The 20,473-nt window shown below is 43.1% G+C and overlaps 1 protein-coding gene across 13 annotated transcripts in view; it reads left to right on the plus strand.

The window, feature by feature from the left end:
- Positions 1-20,473, plus strand: part of TANC1 (tetratricopeptide repeat, ankyrin repeat and coiled-coil containing 1) — a 342,597-nt gene that overhangs the window by 169,594 nt on the left and 152,530 nt on the right. For all 13 annotated transcript variants that reach the window (XM_062187057.1, XM_062187068.1, XM_062187098.1 and 10 more), the window contains one exon: positions 11,937-12,016. In XM_062187057.1, coding sequence (XP_062043041.1) covers positions 11,937-12,016 — 80 coding nt within the window. The remainder of the gene's footprint in view (positions 1-11,936; positions 12,017-20,473) is intronic.

Raw genomic sequence — 20,473 nt, forward strand, 5'->3', positions numbered from 1 at the left:
TATTGCACTCTTGCAGCTGCTGTTGTAGTTCCTAACCATGAAAACAGAAACCATCTCAGTTACCCAGGATCCATGAGAAATTGGCAGTGGTCCAATATGAGTCTGTGTTTTAGACTCTGAATTATATTTATCTTCCTATGGGCATCCCCTGATTTAGGGCAGCTGGGAAACATGCCTGACTGTATGAGGCAAAAGGGGGAGGGAGAAGCTGAGCTTCGGCTGTCCCCTCACCCAGGACGCCTGATCCAGTTAACTGAAGATCTGTGGTTGCCAGGCCATAGATATTTTTAAAAGGGAGGAGAGTACCAAGAAAAAAAAAAAAAAAACCAGTGGTGTATGTAAAATATGCTTGTCCCAAATACCAAACCTCGCTTTTCAGCCTTTGCGCATTGTCTCAGCCTGAGCATTCCCGAGGTCTCTCCTGCAGTGCCAGGCCTGGTTACTGTAGCTGGGCTCATAGCTTGGTGGTGATGGACTTCCTCGTTAAACAGAGCTTTCCCAGACTCCTCTGGACACCGGCTCTGGGAGTCAGCATCAAGTGGCTGGCAGTGGTGCGTCCCTGGAATACCTGAGCCTGCTCGTGTGAGCCAGTCCACGGGTTCCTGCCTAATTTTCTGCATTTCGTTGTTTCCTCGGGTGGGACAAAACTGAGTTGCTGTTTGTTTTGAAGCACCTAAGTGATTAGCATGGATTTTGGGGAAGTCTTGATCTCTCCTCTGCATCAGTGTCCTTAAGCTTTGGATGGATTTGGGTATGAGAGAATGGGAGAAAAAAAATTAGAATTCTGTTTTCACTAACTCTAGCCAAAATGTAGCCTCTGCTTCAGTCCTAAAAGTAGGCAAGAAGCCATGTGATATTATCAACTTCTATGACTCTGTCACATAGAAATTGGAGTTTTGTATCTCATAGTTGAAAGTATCATTTATACTCATCACCACTTTAAAAATTGCCAAAGTTCTTTGACATGCTTCTGGGTCTTACTTATGACTGAATCACCAATTTGCTTCTTAAATAATTTGATAGGTGTTCAATATAGTTTCCTTCATAATCATATTTTTCTATGTAAAAACTATTCAAAAAACATTGTTCTGATGAGAGTGTCCAGATTTTTAAAGCAATCCATGGCATACAAAAGGTTACAGACTTAGGCCTTGGATGACACTCTTGAATATTTCTCATTTTGTTTTGAGACTGGATTTGTTAACATTAAACCTGGATCTGTTAACATTTTTGTAAAAAACAGTCATAACTTACTTGGCTTTTGTTTCCCAGAATGACTTGTCTTTGACTTTTATCATCTGGCATTCTGGTATTCCCCATTTGGGGGCTGTTGGAATCAATTAAGAAATAAAGCCATCACCCGTACCCAAGTGATCTTTCTCACGGGCCCTGGTGGCAGTCCCCTTGAAGGCTGCTTACTGCAGCCAAATGTTTGTGACCACGATGCTTTCCCTTAGAGTCTTCAGAGGTGAGTACAATGGTGCATATTCTGACATCTGCTTTAGCAATGGAAGAGATGAAGCCGTGTGGCTTGAGAGTTGGATTCTGCTCTTCCCTGCATCATCACTACAGGCATACCCTGATTTAATTTAGCATCTGATGTCCAAGTTTAAAACCTTACTAGCTTTATTTATCAACGTGAAACTGCCCAGAGAAGGAAATCCAAGGTGTCACTCCATATAGTATGCTGCATCCCACAACCTTTTAAAAAGCTTGGTGCAGTTCGGTCAGTGAGAAGTGGAGTAGCTTTGTTTTCTTTCTTTCCAAATTTTAATTTAGATATTTGAGGGGCCCAGAGTGAGATCACTCACATCCGCTGGTTCATTCCCCTTATGCTCACAGAGGCTCTGGCTGGGCAACGCCAAGGCCAGGATCTGGAAACTCAATCCAGGTCTCCCATGTGAGTGGCAGGAACTGATTTACTTGATCCATCACTTGCTGTCTTCCAGAGTCTGCATAAGCAGGAAGCTGGAATCAGAAACCAGAGTCAGGTATTGAACACAGGCACGCAAATGTGGAACACGGGTATCTTCACTGCTAGGCTGGATGCCCAAACCTGGGGTGACTTTTGTGTTCCTCTGAGATGTAATTCTAACTTCTAGGTAAGTGGTAAGAATTCAAGAAGCATTGCCCATGTGACACAAAGATCTCTCAACTCTCAGTGTTGATTGCCATTTAGCCTGTGTGCTATTCCATGGAGCCTACAGGTCTCAACACTGTGCTTCAAAATAGCTGATTAGTTGGAGGCCTAGCAGAACTGGAGGAACTGGGCTGTGGGTGTCTTGCAGGGAAAGCAGGTTTTTTTTTTTTTGGGATAGATTTGAGGCACGGGATGCTGCTCTGGGAGTACACATGGGTGTGAAGGGCAGGCAGGGAGGTGAAAGGCGAAGATGATTATTTGTTTCCCTATTTAGATTTTGCCTTTGGCTTCTTCACCAGGCTCCTGGAAGGGAGTCTCACTCTTTATACAAAAGAAAAGGCATAAAACAGTCTGCATGGCTGGGCTCTGGAGCCAGATTGCTTAGATGGGCACCAAGGCTCTGCCCTGGATGAGCTGTGAGACCCTGGGCAGGTCACTTGCCTATCTGTGCTTCTGTGAAATGGGTATGACTATCACCCTCCTCAGAGGAAGGTTGTGAGGTTTAAGAGCAGGGCTTGGCATATGGCTACTGCTAAACAAGTGTTGCTGGCTGGCTGTGAGACTCAGGTTGGGGAGATTTAGAAAACAAGATGGGTACTGAGAACTCCCATCCTGCTGAAGTTAGGACCCGGGAGAGGGGGTTATGATCTTGCTCATCATCATTGCAAGTCGCCAGCAGAGTGCAGGAGAGAATGCGATGTCTTTTATTCTGGAGCACTAAGGGAAGGAGCCATTGTCAGCTCTGGGAGCAAGAGGTCCTTCAGTAATGAATAGCTGCCTTCCGTGGGGCACCTTTGAAGTGGACCTTTTTTCATTTGTGGTGATGGTTTATTAGCTACTGTGATGACAGTGGTCTTGTCAACAAGCAATAAAGGTTCCTCCTAAAAATTATAGCACCTTTAGGGGTAAAGACCTGAGATTATCTAGTCCAGTGAGCAAGGGAGCAGTATTCCTGTTTGATAATCCACGGGAGGTGAAGGAACTTGCCCCAGATGACTTTGTATACAGAATGCTGCCTACCTTAGTTCAGGGGGTGGTGACTGCCACCCACAAGAAGAAAGTGGGCAGTGTAAACTAGGGCCTGTAGCCCTGTTGTTTGATTCAAGTGGAAGAGTTAACAGGAAGGAGAAGGGAGGAAAGGACAGAATGCCTAGGGCATCCCACACCATAACCACTGCACCAGTTGCCTGCTTCAGCCTTGCAGTTACTTGTCTTCTAGTTAGTAGGTTCTGCCGCTGCAGTGGGCAGGCGAGACTTGGTTGGGGAGCATCCCGGTGAGAAGACAGACAAGCTGTGGATGAGCAAGGGCTTTTCTACAAGGCTGGAGCCCCATCTTTGCATCATAGCCATTGGCCCTCAGAGGAATAGTGATAACTGCCACGCATGCTGCCCGTGGTTATTGCTACTTCGGAGCCTTTCCTGGTTTGAGGGAGAATGGATTAATTTCAGACTTTGATCTTTCTGTCACTGCTCTCATTCCTTCTGGATGCATATGTGAAGTAACAGGCTGAAGGCTCCCTGAGCTGGTGCTCTGAAGGCTTGGTGTTAGAACAGTTCCTGCCATGTTACTGTGCTGCTGTTCACACACGATCCAGATTAAGACCATAACCATGGCGGCATCAGTAACTAGTTGGTACTAGATTTCTTTAGTAGTCAGAACCCCTTTTGGGAGACAATTGCCACTGATTTTGGTTTCCGTTCTGTAACAGCCCTCCAGCTCACGTAAGGACTTTCTGTAGTGTTCGCTGTGTATGAGGTGCAACACAAGGTGTCATGGAGGGTTTGTAGTTTGGTGTTTGATTTTGATGGATGATCATGTCAGGTGGGATGCAGAACTGGAGACAGGATGTGGCCTGAGAAGCTTTCTGCAGGAGGTAGTGTTGAAAGTGAGACTGAACAGGTCCGGGTGTACATGAAAGTGCGTCCATACCCAGCAGTAACCTAGCTTCCTCCAAGAGGGAGATTTCATTACTGCCAAGTAGCTACAAAATGAAAACTTCTGTAAACAGATTTGTGTATAGCAATTTTCTGGGAATTTGAAGCATTGGCTTAGGAAAGGTTTTTTTTTGTTTTGTTTTTTGGCTTTTTTTACTTTTTGAAGAAACTCTTCCTGAAACAATTTGTATCTCCTCCTACAGAATATTTTAAGTATAGGTTATAAGTGACTATGTCATCATGGGGGATTTCCACTTAATTTTGGGCATCAGAACTTCAGCATGAGTTCAGACTTCATACCTAAAACTTAAAAAAACTTCTAAAAAAAGAAAACTATTTATGACTGTAAATTTATTGTTTTTTAAATAACACAAATATGATTTTTTTGTTATTTTTTTGCCTCTGACAAACCAAACTGTAAAGGAGGAGACAGAATTACAGATTCAGTTTATAGAACAGGTTTGAATAATGAAAATGCATGGCTGGGGCTGTGTGTCCTATAAAATAAATTATAGCTTAATGACAGCCCCTTTTCCTATTTTGCAAGTTAAGCAAAACCGAAGGCTAACTCTTCACTTACTGTTGCAGTTGCTCTCTGGCTGTTTTACACCCTCACCCCCACGTGGATGAGGCAGCTGAATCCTAAAGAAGTCCCACCACTTGTTCCCAGGCATATTGCTAAGACCAGGGCTCTCAGCTTCTAGGCTATTTCTACTACAGGGGAAAAATTGTGAGAGATTCTGGAATTTCAAGAACCCACAGAGGGTTGATTTTCCCCTGGCCTCGTGGGATCCCTGAGAGTGTGGAGCCGCTCTCTCTTTCAGGAAGCTTCTGTGGTGCAGGCTTTTCCATGAATTTGCAGCCAACAAGCAAGGTCCTGCCAGCAGTCCTCCTTGTTTCCTTTTGTGGTCTCTGCTTCCCTTTGTTTTCTCCTGTTTACCCCATTCTGTCTTATTTGTCTTGTAGGCTGCTGCAGGACTGCTGCCACCACCCTTTTCCTTTCTTTGGACAAACATAAATGTTGCTGATAGAAAGATTCTGAAGGTGACCATATAGAAGATATCCTAATGGGTCAGAACCAGCAGGATTTGAAAAAACTTTTTGAACACCTAATATTGAGGATATTTTTGTTATCTCCTCTGAAGTTAAAAAAAAAAAAAATTCTTCATAGTTCTGTGTACCTTATTTTCCAGTCTTTCACTTGCAAATATTGCAACTCTATTATTTTAGTTTTTATTTACTTGAAAAGCAAACAGAGGTCACTCATCTGCTGGTTCAATCCCCAAATACCCCCCATAACTAGGACTGGACCAGGCAGTACCAAGAGCTCAGAACTCCATCTGGGTCTCCCACATGGCTGGCAGGGACCCAACTACTTGAGCCATCACCTGCCACCTTCCAGGGTATACGGTAGCAGGAAGCTGCAATCAGAAGCGGAGCCAGCACTCTGGACATCTTAACTGCTCCACCAAATGTCCACTTCTGTTATTTATTTTGTAAAAGAAAGGAGGCATCTTCAGTTTTGCTTTGAGGCCTGGTAGGTGGTTGGATGGGAGCATACACAAAGTGATGTGGACAGGGCTGTATTAGTTTTATTCCAGACTCTGGTCATACACAAGTGCTGACACATATAAGGTGATTAAATATGAAAGGTGAGAAAATTAACACACATACACAAGCATGGGTTGCCCCACACAAATCTTTGTGATAAGGAGGCACTGGACCAGATTACCAAACGGAGGAGGGGTGAGGGAGGGTTAGAGCAAGCACCCAGTAGCCTCTCCAGCTGTAGTCTGGTGGAAGACCGTGATTGAACAAGCCCTTCCCAATTGCTGGTCTTTTTTATGAGGTTGCGGGCTGTGCCTCCTGGCTTAAAGCTACCCGGGAATTATGTCACCTTCAAAATTTCCATGTGGAACTCATTACCTATATATTCATGGTGTCCTCTCTTAGGTCTTGAATGAAGAAGATACATCTTGGGAAAGGGGGCATTTTGATTGACAGATAGGAGGATACAATTACATGGAGGCTTAGAACTTCCAGCTCAGCAGACCAAGCTAGCTGCCTGCCTTTCCATCTCAAAAACATGTGACTTTAGGTATTGGGATCACTGCCCTGAGATTTTAAGGTTAATTCAGGTGTAGACATGAAAAGGGGTATTATGAAGTGTAACATTTTCCTCTCTAGTTTCTCATTGCCTTGATGTCACCCGGATTTAGCTGTTTTCTTGCATTCCTTGTGAATGAGAATATCTAGGAATGTTCCTTGTCAATTATAAACTGCTGTAAGTGTTGAATAATTGCTTCATTGGGAGGAAATCACTCATCTGTATTCACTGCGCCTAGCTAACTCTGTCAACAGATACGGAGAACAGTAGGTAGGAAGTTTGTGTCCTGGTTTCTGTTAGCATCTACCAAAGAAGAAACAGTGCCCTGCCCTCAGTGCCCAGATTCAACTTGGAACTGAGTAAGTAGAGGCTGTGGCACATAGGAGAAGAACGTTTTCACTCCAGTGCTGTTCTGTGGTCTCAGACAAGGTGCTCATGATTTTGATGCCATTGTGATTGCAAGCTGGAGTAGATTTTTTCTTGTTTTGAAATCAACTTCCTGTTTTATCTAGGTTGAATTTTCTTCTGTTATGCTAGTGTAATGTGCTGTGCAGAATCGTAACATGTAACATTGAGATGTGCCTGCACCCAAAGACTTGATGTGCAGAAAGGGAAATGCCCACAGTTAAAATAAGCTTTTGATAGTTTGCCTAACTTCTGGGAGAATAATCTATGGCATTTGACTTTAGGTCATTGACCTTTTAAGTATGATGTCATATATTCACTTTTTCCTTTAAATGAACATCATAGGAAATCATCTCCTGTAGGTTAATTTCAGTTGTAGTAACCTAGAGGCTGACCTTTCATCTTGTTGGGACTCTGATCATGGTACCACAAAATATGGCAAGTTGGGTTTTGAGAAAGCCACAGACTTGTGAATCGCTCTGACCTCCTGCTACCTAAGTGTGGTCTTAAAGGAATTCGCTGACCTCACCTGAAGGTCGGTCATAAGATCCCTGTTCCAAAGGTGTCCTGCCCTATTCCTGGATGAGGCCTTGCTGAGTTCCCCCCAGTTTGTTATCATTTGCACACCCTCCCCCTTTTGAAAGATTTATTCATTGGAAAGGCAGAGAGACAGAGGGAGAGAGACCTTCCATCTGCTGGTTAACTTCCCAAATGGCCACAACAGCCAGGCCGAAGCCAGGAGCCAGGAACTCCATCCAGGTCTCCAATATGAGTGGCAGGGGCCCAAGTACATCCTCTGCTGCTTCCCCAGGCGCCTTAACAGGGAAACAGAGCAGCTGTGACTCACACTGGCACTCTGATAAGAGATGTGGCATTGCAAGCAGTGACTTAACCCGCTGCGCCACAACCCTGGCCCTCACACCCCCTTTTTGTTCACTCACAGTCTGCATGACTGTCGTTCTTCTTTGAACCTAAGTATAAAAACTTTTCCATGGAGCTTTGGGTCTTCCATTCTGAAGGCTCCTGTGTCTCCTAAAATTTGGTTTACAAAAGTGTATGCTTTTCTATTGTTAATCTATCTCTTGTTATCGAGGTTTCAGCCATGCACCTTGCACAGTGGCTAAGGAAAAGATACTACAGCTTCTTCCTTCAAAGAATATAAAATAAAGATGACAGCTGGCGTTCCCAGTTTTGTCAAAGATTTATTCTTAAGTATTTTAACCCAACCGTGTATTTGTTCTACTCAGTGTCACAGGGACTGTGGTTTCATGAGGCAGAAATGAAGGAATTCTATTTGACCAGTTATACCTGTGCCTTTGGTCTGTATTATACTATTGAAAGTAAAAAGGGATTGTTTCTTACATTTTGTCCTGTGACATTTGTATGTAAGTCTTCCTTACTACATATATGGGTCTCTAGTAACAACTTGCTTCTGGAAGTTTCTGTGTGTAGGGCTTGTCATGTAATCAGTTGGGTCTCACTGTGTCGGGAAGGCTGGTTCACATCATTTTAACATGCTTCTTGGCCATTACAAGTTGACGTTCACCCTTATTGGGGGCAATGACAGTATTAGAAGTTGCCACCGGAGCCGGCGCCGTGGCTCAAGGCTAATCCTCCGCCTTGCGGCGCCGGCACACTGGGTTCTAGTCCCGGTCGGGGCACCGATCCTGTCCCGGTTGCCCCTCTTCCAGGCCAGCTCTCTGCTGTGGCCCGGGAGTGCAGTGGAGGATGGCCCAAGTGTTTGGGCTCTGCACCCCATGGGAGACCAGGAGAAGCACCTGGCTCCTGCCATCGGATCAGCGCGGTGCGCCGGCCACAGCGCGCTACCGCGGCGGCCATTGGAGGGTGAATCAACGGCAAAAAAGGAAGACCTTTCTCTCTGTCTCTCTCTCACTGTCCACTCTGCCTGTCAAAAAAAAAAAAAAAAAAAAAAAAAGAAGTTGCCACTGGTGAAATGTGTGATTCAGAGAGAATCCTTCACGTAGAGCCTGCTGGCTGCCCTCACAAATCTCCTTCACTGTGGCTTCACTATGGCTTCGCCATTGAAGAACTTATCACACTCGGCCTTTTGGTCCTCAAACTGGGGTGTCAGAAACCCAGAATTCTCCATTGCTTAAGTAGATGAGACTTGGCAAAGTGACTGCCTTTTAACAAAGTTCATGAGAGCTTTTTTTTTTTTTTTTTTAAGACATTTATTTATTTGAAAGAGTGACACAGGGAGAGAGAGAGAGAGAGAGCGAGAGAGAGAGAGAGAGAGAGAGAATCTTCCATTCACTGGTTCACCCTCCAAATGTCTGCCACAGCCTGGGCTGCTGCAGGCAGAAGCCAAGAGCTCAATCCAGGTCTCCCACACATGTAGCAGGAGCTGAAACATTGGATTTTTCTCTGCTGCTTTCCCAGGTGCATTAGCAGGGAGCTGGACTGGAAGTGGAGCAGCCAGGACACGAACCAGTGCTCTCATATGGGATGCTGGCGTGCAAACTGCAGCTTAATGTGCTGTGCTGCAATACATGAAAGCTTCAGTTAAAAGCCAGAATACTGGTTTATTAATTTACTCTCAGAGTCCTGACAGCAGCCCAGACAGTTATGTTGACTGGACCACTACACTGTCTCCCCACTGTTGGCAAACTGAGGAAGGAGCCAGATTATGAGGTGAGCTTTCTGTGAGAACAGAATCACAAGAGGAAGTATTCATACTATGCCAATGTTTAATGCCACATGGCTCCATCAGTCCAACACATCCATTCCCAGAACTGGATGTTAGGAGGTGTGTGTGTGTTTATAAGGGCTTAGAGACTGTCAGATGTGCCCGGTCATCCGCTCAGGAATACACTGCCAGTTTGGGCCTCTCCGGTCTGTAGCTGTACCTGCTAGTTCTGATGGTCTGCTTTCAGACTGGCACAGTCTTTAGGTTTGTTGATTAATATCAAGTTCTAGTTAGGAATTTTAGGCCTCAGATATATACGTGACTCTGCAGGACTCCACTCTGATCCATGTTAATTTCTCAATGTGCTGGGAAGTATTTTTGCCGTGTGTGTGTGTATGTATGTATTTGTGCACGTGCAGCAGTGCTGATAGGTTCCTTGCCTTTGCATTCAGTTATAATTAGTTAAAGGTCCTCTGGGTCACAGTGTGGAGTTGCTATTTATGGAGCAGAACATAAACTGGAAGAACAAAGTGTAGCAAAAATTTTGATAGCCTCTTTGACCTAATTCAAGACCACTGATGTGAAAGATGTGACTATTCTAGTAACAGCTGAGGGTCCCAGAACAGGCTAACAAGGTGTCTGGGTTGAGATGCAAAGTCAGTGTCACCTAGTGGTTGCCTGATGGGATGTGTGTTCTGATTGGCATAGGGCCACTGCAATGATGATGACCTTCATAGCCATGGTGGGGCCTGAGCTGGTCAGTGATCCGGGTGCATACACGGCTCTGGAAGAGGTTAGCAAGGCTTGTACGTGTGACCTTAGACAATGATGGCACAGGCTCCGTTGCTATTTTTTATCATTTAAAAAATTTTATTTACTTGAAAGGCAGAGTTATGGAGGGAGAGACAGATCTTCCATCTTCTGGTTTATTTTAATCCCAAATGGCTTAATGGCTGGGGCTGGGCCAGGCTGAAGCCAGAATTTTCTTTCAGGTCTCCCACATGGGTATACCACTTCTTAATGCCACATTTCACAGTTTGCTTTAAGCATGACTGTTGGGAGAAATTTGTGTGCCACAGCTCCCCATATGGAAGCGTCTCCTTCATGCTTGCCATTTAGATGAGACCTAATGCTTTTACCAGGGTTCATCAAGTAACATTTTAAAAGAATTAGATTTTAATCCATGCTCCCTTCGTGTGTGAAGACTTGTTGGTAAGATGATTTAACCCAATAATCAATATGGCTTTCTCCCAATTCTGCCTAAAATGATATCTTCCTAGTACCTCTAAGCTTTGTTTGTTCATTGCCCAAAGCTTTCATTGATCCTAGATGAGAAGCCTGGGCTGGCCAGTGGAGTGGAGGAAGGCAGACCCTTGCCGGGCATCTGCAGACTTGGATTCAGGCCCTGCTGTTAATTAGCTGCGTGACCCCTGGGCAAGTCAGCCTCCCAGGGTCTCTGTTTCTTCCTCAGTAAAACAAAGGCTTGGAAAAATAAATATAGGCCTGGACTAAGCGATAAGAAAGGTCACCCTGTGTGCTTATGGTGTGTGATTCTGTGAATGGCAGAACCTTGGGCGGGGGTGGGGTGCTCCTTTTCCTTCTCAATGGGACCCGCCAAGCCTCTGCTTTACTCTGAGGGTTGAGAGGTGGTGTGGGGGTTACACTGAAGCCATTCAGAGCATTCAAGTTCACTAGATGGGTTGGGAGTGCTCTCCCCATCTTCCCTCTCTTCCCCTCTCCTTTCTTGTCTAATCAGGAGTGACCTGCCTGCCCTCTACTTTCCTCTCTCTGTGCATTAGCAAAGGTGTGATGGTAACACAATACACCAGGATTTGTTACTGTTTGGGGCTGACCAGCCATCTCCTCTGAGTTGGGGGAGGAAGAGAGAGCTGAGGGAGACTAGCTTCACAGTGAAATAATGGTCCTTTTGTTTGTCTTTTCCATAGAGATGGTTTCGTGTTTCATCTTAGGCCTGGGCCATTGTGTTGTTTTTACAAGCTCAGTACAGCCCTGCTTAAAAATACAGCTCCTTATTTAAAGGATTCGGCCATAATGCCACAGGCCTATTCTACTCGCTCCCCACACCCAAAGTCATAACTATATTTAGCAAATCCCACAGCGATGTGTGTGTGTGCTGTTGAATTGGATCTCCTGACATCAGGGTTAAAATGCATTCCCACTGTATTTGCCTTGCAAATGCTCATTTGGTATGTTCCATTCCCATAACCTTCTGAAATGTTTTCCTTGTGGTTATTTAATTAGTAGCACCTGTAAAACATTGCCTTTAACCATGTGGCTTCCTTCTTAACCATTATCTTTTTGATTCCTCTTTTATGTTTTCTTCTTTTGATGAACTGGGGTTTGGGGACTGTGCCAAATATCATACAGTAACGTACCCAGGTTTAGCCTCATAACCTTAATTAGATGTGGAATTCTGAGAATGCACTGTTGTGTTTGGTTTTCTAACTTCTATAACAAGACAGTGAACTTCTGGTCACTGCATTAAAAGTTGTAAAACATTCCTTGTGTCTTGAGCATTTAGTTTTCCACCACAGTTTGCTCATGGAAAATCAGTGTAAAACCCAGGGTACCCTGATATTATCTCAAACAATTGGACCCAAATTATCTCTTGTAACAATATGCAAGTTATATTCCAATGCTCAACCCTTAATTCCTCTTCTCTCCCCTCCTTTTCTCGTCAGAGACGACAGCGTGTTGAAAATGTTAAAGGCTGTGCTGAAGAAGAGCCGAGAGGGAGGAAAGGGAAGCAAGAAGGAAGCCGGTATGTGTGCAGGAACGACCTGAGCCTGCGGGGTGGGCATCGACAGCGGCCCCTGCTGCCTCGAGCCTGGGTGGGTGCATTGCTGTGGGAATGGGTCAGAGAAGGTTAGAACAAACAGTGGAATAGGGGCTACGAGAAACTCAATAAATGTCTGCGCTTATTAGAAGTCGGACTTTGAAAATTGAGTTCGGTCTATGAACCAAATTCTTCCCCAGTAGGCTTTCAGGGTTCGTCATTTTAACAGGTCGGCCAGATCCAGAAGTAGTCAGATTAAGGACATTGAGGTAGCCTGTGTGTTCAGGAATTTGATTGCTAGAAAGCCATTTCCTTTGTCCCACTTGCAGTTGAATTTTATAGCTTTGACTAACTGCTGGCTGACGGGTCCTTCCTTTTTTTTTTTTTTTTTTTTTTTTTGAGTATCGGATTTTACTCCCAACAGGTGTAGTCCCACTAAATACAAGACTTAATGCAGACTTGTAGTTGTCATAATGCTGAGTATTCCTGTGTTCTGATGCATGTGTGGTCATTGTGGCGCTCTTAGCATTTCATTGCATGGGGTAGCCTCTTCACTGGTTATTTTGGTGATTGCTAGTGTCACACCCTGGAAAAACCACTCTTTGTCAACCCATATTGCACAATTAAACTCTGTTAGGCTAAAGTGACTTTCCTGAAAGGGTGCATTTCATTCTTAAACTTACGTCAATCCTGTCCCATTGGAGAATGGTTGATTTTATTAGTTATTGTTTATTAGATAACATTTTTGTTCTGATTTCTATTAAAATGTGGGGATATCTCGTAAAGTTTGTAGAAAATTGAATTAAAAGATCACTTTATTTCAGTGCAAACAAATTTTGAAATCCATACATATGAAGGGTCTTCTACAAAAGTTTTTGGAAAATGCATATTATGAAAAACTATGCATGGATTCCAAAAATATTCACACCAAAAGAAACATCTTTTAATCCCATCATCCATTAACTTTTCGAAGTACCCTTATATAAGTGTGCTTACTAATGAAACATCACCAAATTATGATTAACTCGATTCAAAAGATCCTGTAATATCTTGCAGTAATATTTTTAATGTCAGTTGTTTCTGTATTTATGTAAAGGACTAATTGCAATTCTAAATGTTTTGGTTATATGGAACCTAGACAAATTTTCTGTTTATGACCAACTATACCTTAAAAACTCAGTCAATCTCACTTAAAAGTAGAGCCCTTACTGTAGGGTTGTTGTGAAAATTCATTATAAGCTTTTCCTTAGTGTTCGAGAAAACAGATGAAAAGAAGAAAGGGTTTTTTAAATTAAAAAAATTATTATTTTACTTATTTGAGAGACATAGACATCTCTCATCCACTGATTCACTTCCCAAATGCCTGCAATAGCAGGGGCTTCCCAGACCAAAGCCAGGAGCTGGGAACTCAATGTTGGTTTCCTACATGGGTGCTGGGGACCCAAGTACTTGAGCCATCACCTGCTGCCTCCCAGGGTGCACATAAGCAGGAAGCTGGAGTCAGGAGCAGGGCTGGGACGCAAACTCATGCACTCTGCTATGGGATGTGGGTGTCCCAAGCAGCCTCTTAGTTGCTGTGCCAAGTGCTCACCCCAGAAACCAGTTTTTAATGATACAAACAATAAACCATAGTCAGTTCTAACCCTAAGGCTCAACCTCTGACTTCAAATAATGTTATAATTGTACTTTGGAGAATTTCAGTTCATCTTTTATTTTTAAAGGTTTATTTTATTTATTTGAAAGACAGAGTTACAGAGAGAGGTAGAGACTGAGAGACAGAGGTCTTCCATCTGCTGGTTCACTCCCCAAATGGCAACAATGACTGGGGCTGGGCCAGGCCAAAGCCAGGAACCAGGAGCTGCTTCTGGGCCTGCCACGTGGATTCTGAGGCCTAAGCACTTGGGGCATCCTTTGCTGCTTTCCCAGGCGTATTAGCAGCAAGTTAGATTGGAAGTAGAGCAGCTGGGACTCAAACCAGCACCCATATGGGATGCTGGTGCTGCAGGCGCTGGTCCTTCAGTTCATCTTTATATCTAGGGAACACGCTCATCCTATGCTGTGTCATGGCCAAGATGTATTTTTTTTAAGATTTATTTATTTATTTGAAAGAGTTACACAGAGAGAGGAGAGGCAGAGGGAGAGAGAGAGAGAGGTCTTCTATTAGTTGGTTCACTCCCCAACTGGCCGCAACTGGCTGGAGCTGCGCCGATCCAAAGCCAAGAGCCAAGAGCCAGGAGCTTCTTCTGGGTCTCCTATGTGGGTGCAGGGGCTCAAAGACTTGGACCATCTTCTACTGCTTTCCCAGTTGATAGCAGAGAAATAGATGGGAAGAGGAGCAGCTGGGACTCGAACCGACACCCATATGGGATGCCGGCATTGCAGGCGGCGGCCTTACCCTCTACGCCACAGCGCTGGCCCCAAAAACATCTTTCTTATTCATTCATTCTCTGAAAGCTGCTTAAAAAAAAAAAAAAATCTCACCCACCCCTCCCTGACATTTTGGCTCATCTTTTGTAATTTCTACCATAAAGTTGGACCCTAAAGTGTGAGGTCTCCAAGCCCAAGCTCCCTGCTCTGTAACAGAGTCTTCCCAAGCAGAGCTCCCATCCTCTTTGAGCAGTACCAGGATCGTGTGAAGTAGCAGTGTAGTAAGAATGATCTGAGGCAGAGAGGCCAGACAGGGAACATAGTTTGCCTTTGAAACTCTTCCAGCTTCAGAGCATGTGATTTGGGGTTTTTGTCTCCCTTTGGTCTTTAAAAGCAACTACTGCTTTCTCTGAATCATTTCTTTATAATAAGTCCCACACACTATGACTTTTTCACTAATGCAAACCAAGTTGAAAAAGCAATGGGAACATTTCTCATAAAACATCTGTATGGTATGTGCCTGTTTGCTCTTAACTGGAACCTGGTTGTATTAGGTTGGGAACAAAGCAGATGGAATTTGAAATCCTGATGAAGTTATGTCACAACATGATTGGGGGAAGTACTTGGAATTCGACCGTTCTTACACTGATTTCTGTGCCAGCACTCATTATATAAGTAAATTATAGCTACGTTTCTATATAAATTAAAGCTGGCTGATCTACTGAGACTACTCTGAAACTTGGATAACAGCATCTCCTGCAATATGGAAAAATGTTGCTCTACTGTTTCCAATTAAAACCAATCTTTGTGGCAGAGACAAAAGAAAATTCATTTTAACGTGCTTGAACTCACAATCATATAGAAATTTAGGAAATATTTATGTCTGAAAAATTGAATTTAGCTTTTCATAGCCTTTGGAGATTGTTTTTCCAGACAACCTTTTACTATACTTTTATGTCAGAACCTGTTTTGAGAATTTGGAAAGTACAATCAGTGTGTTACATTGAATATTCTTCAAAAGAAACCAAATATGTTTCAGAAATGTTGAAAAGTTATTTCCTCAGCTCCAATACCTAAACGTACGTCACATGTATGTACTTTACACTTCGGCAGAATTTAAACAGGTGTTCAAATTCAAGTTACATGTAGGTAAGTTTATTGGAAATATATACAGTGAGATTTAACAGAAGGTAATTGACAGAATTCTGAAGAAGTCAGCAAAACTTTTTTGATGATGCTGTTTTTTTCTTGTACCTAGGAAATGCTTATAGCTGGACAGAAAGGTATTCTGGAGGCTGCAGAGGCACGTTGGAGAATGTAGTCATAAATACCTGAAAGTGTCTTTTTTGGAAAGCATGTTCACATTCACCTTGTCCCCGTGGTGCCTTCAGTACAAATGAGCACTCTGTTTCTCTTGACCTTGAGTTAGGCCTAAAGGAACAGAAATCAATATTAAACCATAATGGGGGAGAGCCAGGCGAGGACATCAGTTATTTTTTCCCTCTCTCTGCTCTTAAGTTTGGACGCTGATGTAAAACAAGCACGTGAGACCCGTTCTTTTATTTTGAGACTCTCCAGAGAGGTCCACAACCTTCTACCATATGTTTATTTTAAGTGACCTGTATTATCAGAAAACTTTATGGTAACCACTATTAAACTGTTACCTAAGTTAAAAATTAAATAAGTATTCTAAGATTAGGAGTATTCTGATAATCAAATCCGGACCTAATAAGAGTTTGGAGTGGCTTTAAGATCAATACAGGAAGTTAATATCCTTTCATTACTGCAACACTGTTTAGGAAATGGGTAGGGAGAAAAAATCCCATTTTACAATAGGAAATGTCAAAACTTGATGGAATGACTTGAAGGGAGACCTGAGTAGATGGACAGAAATGCCATTTTCCTGAATAGGCAGATTCATATGAAAATTATTTGTATATTTCATTTAATCTCTAATGAAATCCCAATTTAAGGGAAAAAACCTTTAGTGTTTTTAGAGCAATTTTAGGTTTACAGCAAAATTGAAGGTCCAGAGATTTTTCCTGACCCCTGCCTAGCCCCTCCCATTGTCACAGCTGCGCCCCCCCCCCCCCAATAGTGCATTTGTTGTGATTGATGAATCTGCATGGATACATCCTAATCACCCAAAGTCTGTGATTTACTTAGGGTTCTCTCACATGCTATGGATTTGGACAAACAGATAATGACGTGTTACCCCATCATAGTGTTACATGGAATATTTTTACTGTCCTGAAAATCATGTCATTTTTTTCCTCCTAACATAGCATAAAGTTGATTTAAAAATTCCTCTAGAAGGGAAAAATGCTTAAGCGTAGCCAGGTGGGGCAGGTGCATGTAATGGCTGATCCTGCTTCAAATGCCTGGCCTCCAGCTGCAAGAGAGGCCAGTAGAGTGTGTGTCCAGATTTCTTAGCTTTATAGGGCAAATCAGACTTTACCTTCACCAACTGGCACTTTGTAGATGTTAATGTTGTGCATATTGGGCAGGTCCTCCTCTCTTTCCAAAACTAACAGTATATGTAGTACAGTTCCTGGTCGTAGCTGCTGCTTGAACATAGCAGATAAGTGGTCATCTAGGTCTTGTGGGTTGTGTTTCCTCTACTGGTCTTGAAGAAATGAAACAATTTTGTCTAACACCTATGTTAGATTCAGAAGTTCACAGTTGATAGTGTTTTTGTTTGTAAACCTCAGATTTTTGCCCTCTCTGTGGAAGCATTAGATAGGCAAGTCCTTTTCCCTCCTCTAGAGGAGACTGATCCCTTTCTTTCTGTTTCTGTGTCTTGTACTCTGGCTATTTTGAGTCTACAATATATGTGTATATGTGTGTATATATGTATGTGTGTGTATATATATAAGTATTTATTTAAAGGGCAGAGTTACAGGGTGGGGGGGAAGATGGAAAGAAGTAGAGATCATCCATCCACTGATTTGCTCTGCAAATGACTTCAACATCAAGGGATGGGTCAGGCTGAAGCCAGGAGCCTGAAACTCCAGCTGGGTCTCCCACATGGGTGGCAGGGACCCAAGCATTTGGGCTATCTTCTGCTCCTTTGCCAGGTGCATTAGCAGGGAGCTGGATGGGAGGTGGAGCAACCGGGACTTGAACCTGTGCTTTGTTATGGGATGCTGCCCGCTGCACCACAACGCCAGTCCCAAGCCCATAATATTTTGCCCCATCTCTTCAAGTTGTCTATTATTGGTATGGAAGTGGGTTGAAGTTGATGAAAAAGGCGAAGTTAAGTGAACTTTTAATTGTGGTCTCGCTTCAGTTATAATGTAGGCTGACTAAGGAATAGTTTCTTAATGGGTAAAAATAATAACTTTTTATTAGTCTTCCCCTTTCAGTTTAATTATTTGTGTTCTTTTTCAGCAGGGGGGCTTAGTTTGAAACGATTTACTAAACAGCATTTGACTTTCACCTTTCCCATCATTAAAACCCAGGTGGTTGGTTAAATCCACTTGTAATAGTGTTAATTAAGGTATTGGATAGTCTCTAGGGCTGTGTGTACTGAATTAATCTGTTAGCTTTGCATCTAATTCTTCACTTTGAATTTGAAGTTAAAGGAAGCTGTTTGCCTCCAAAGTTTAAAAGCCATTGATGTGATTGTTAAGCTTGGTATTTTAAGCCATTCCAGGCTGTAGTCTGGCTTTCAGTGGTACCTTCTAAAAATGCCTCAGTACAAACGATGCTTTGTTTTATCCAGAAAATATGAGGCTGCTTCTGATTACTCTGGGCTGCCTTGCCTGTCTTCTGTGGTTGTGGACTCTCAGAAACTCAGTGCAGCTGACCGTCTTGCTGAGCTGTGGGTTTTGGTGTCTTGTTAACAAACTCCAAAAATGTTCCCCAAACAATAAAACAAGCGCAAACAGTTCATTCTAAAGGTGCTGTATTTTTCTGAACCAGGCTTTTAAACATTCTGCAAAATATTAGGGCACGATTTAAGCACAGAATGCAATCAGGCTGGTTTTTAGTAGGGGCAGGAATGCTGTTTGTTCCCTCTGGTTTGATGGATTCCATCTTATTTTTCTTATCCCTCATGCATGTCGCAAAGTCTGAAAAAACAGACTTCAGAATGAAAAGACACAGATTCAGACCCTTGTCTGGTCACTTCCAGGTGAACTTGAACTTGGACAAATGTGTTAGCCTCACAACTGTAACCAGGATGAGAGAACCCGTCTGTAAAAGTGTCTCACTTTGCATTTGGCTTCTGCTAGACATTCACTCTTTCTGTTTTTTTTTTTTTTTTTAAAGATTTATTTATTTTATTTGAAAGAATTACAGAAGGAGAGCCATCCGCTGGTTGACTCTCCAAATGGCCATGAATGGCCAGCACTGGGCAAGGCCAGAGCCAGGAGCTGGGAGCTTCCTCTGGATTTCCCACCTGGGTGGCAGGGGCCCAAACACTTGGGTCATCCTCTGCTGCTTTTCCCAGGCCATTAGCAGAGAACTGGATCAGAAGTGAAGCAGCCGGGACTTGAACCAGGGCCCACATGGGATGCTAGCTATCATGGCAGGCGGCAGCTTTACTCAATACAACATAGCACTGGGCCCTGTCTTTTCTTTCTTAAGAAAACTAGTAGCGAAAAGCACAATCCAAATTCCCTGAAAACTTCTTGTTCCTTCCCTGTTGAAGAGAAGCAGGACTGATAGCCCCATGACTTGCCACTCCCAGAATCTGTCTTTGCCCATTTACTTCAGATACTGAGGATGCTTCTCCCCTGGTTGTCCTTTCCCCCAAAATGAATCGGGGAGAGTTCTGAGTCATTTGTGACTTTATCTGATGGCTTATACTTTAACATTGTTTATTTTACTTTCTATCCTCTATCAAGTACTTGCATCTTACCCTTTTTCTTTGTAAAATTAAATAGAAAAACATTTTTTCCCATGCTAAAGAGATTTAAGGATCCAGCCAATAGTTTTGAGAATAAAGTTCTACCTGTTTATAGAACTTTGTTGCAACACATTGTGTGTTAGTGAAGGTGGAGGGCCGCTGGCATTCATTCTCTTTCTGGCATTCCTGTGTGTTTTAGAGAGCGATAAAGGATAAAAGACTTTTATCATGTTCCAGGCACCTACACATCATGGGACACACTGGTTTGTAATGAACTGCCTTTCTTGTGAGGGGTGTACTTTGTAGAAGCTCTGGACCCAAGAGAAGGAGAGTCAGCTACCCTGATCTTCCACCCTTTATTGCCAATGAGACCTTCAGCAAGACATGACATAACTTGATCATGATAAAGAATGTGGCAAAACTCCTAAACAACACTTTTTTACTTGGGCCCATGTTTGTACATATATGCATATATGTGTAAATGCAGTAGGAAGCTTAAATTTGTAATTCAGAGTGATTTTTCATTTAAATTTATTTGAATGGGAGAAAGATAGACAGAGGTCCATCTGTTGGTTCACTCTCTAAGTGCCCACTTGAGGCCAGGAGCCAAGAACTCAATCTGTGTCCCCTACGTGGGTAGCAGCGACCAACCACTTGAGCCTGTACCTGCTGTCAGGATGTGTGTTAGCAGGAAGCTGGAATTGGAAGCAGGACCAGGATTTGAACCTAGGTCTCCCAAGCAGTGCTTTAACTGTTGAGTCAAACAGCTGCCTCATTTAAAAAAATTTTCCATTAAAGCGTTTTCATGCAAATACAAAACAATGGTCATATTTTATATAAACTTAGTTTTCAAAGAGATGCATCCATTTGTAACTGAATTCCCATGGAAAATTTTGTATTTTTTTTCCATGGGACCTGTTTGAACTTCCTAGAATTGGAATTCTAAGGTTTTATTTCTGTTCTACAGAAATGTTAACAATTTGATGGTGGAGTAGGGAGGGAGTTTGCTGCTCTAATCTAGGAGAAGATTGAAAAACGTGGAAAAAGTGAAGTCTCAGGGAAGAGTTAGGGAGAAAACAGCAGAGGAAACTCTATACAAATTGGAGGGGCAGAATGGACTTACATGCAGGGTGAGGACATGCACAACTCAGGACCCCAGTAGTCAAGAACCTCCACAACAGCGTTGGAGAGTGAGGTGAGACCAGACTGCAGTAGCCCAAGCC

The sequence above is a fragment of the Lepus europaeus genome, chromosome 1 (genome assembly GCF_033115175.1).
Source record: "Lepus europaeus isolate LE1 chromosome 1, mLepTim1.pri, whole genome shotgun sequence".
NCBI lineage: Eukaryota > Metazoa > Chordata > Mammalia > Lagomorpha > Leporidae > Lepus > Lepus europaeus.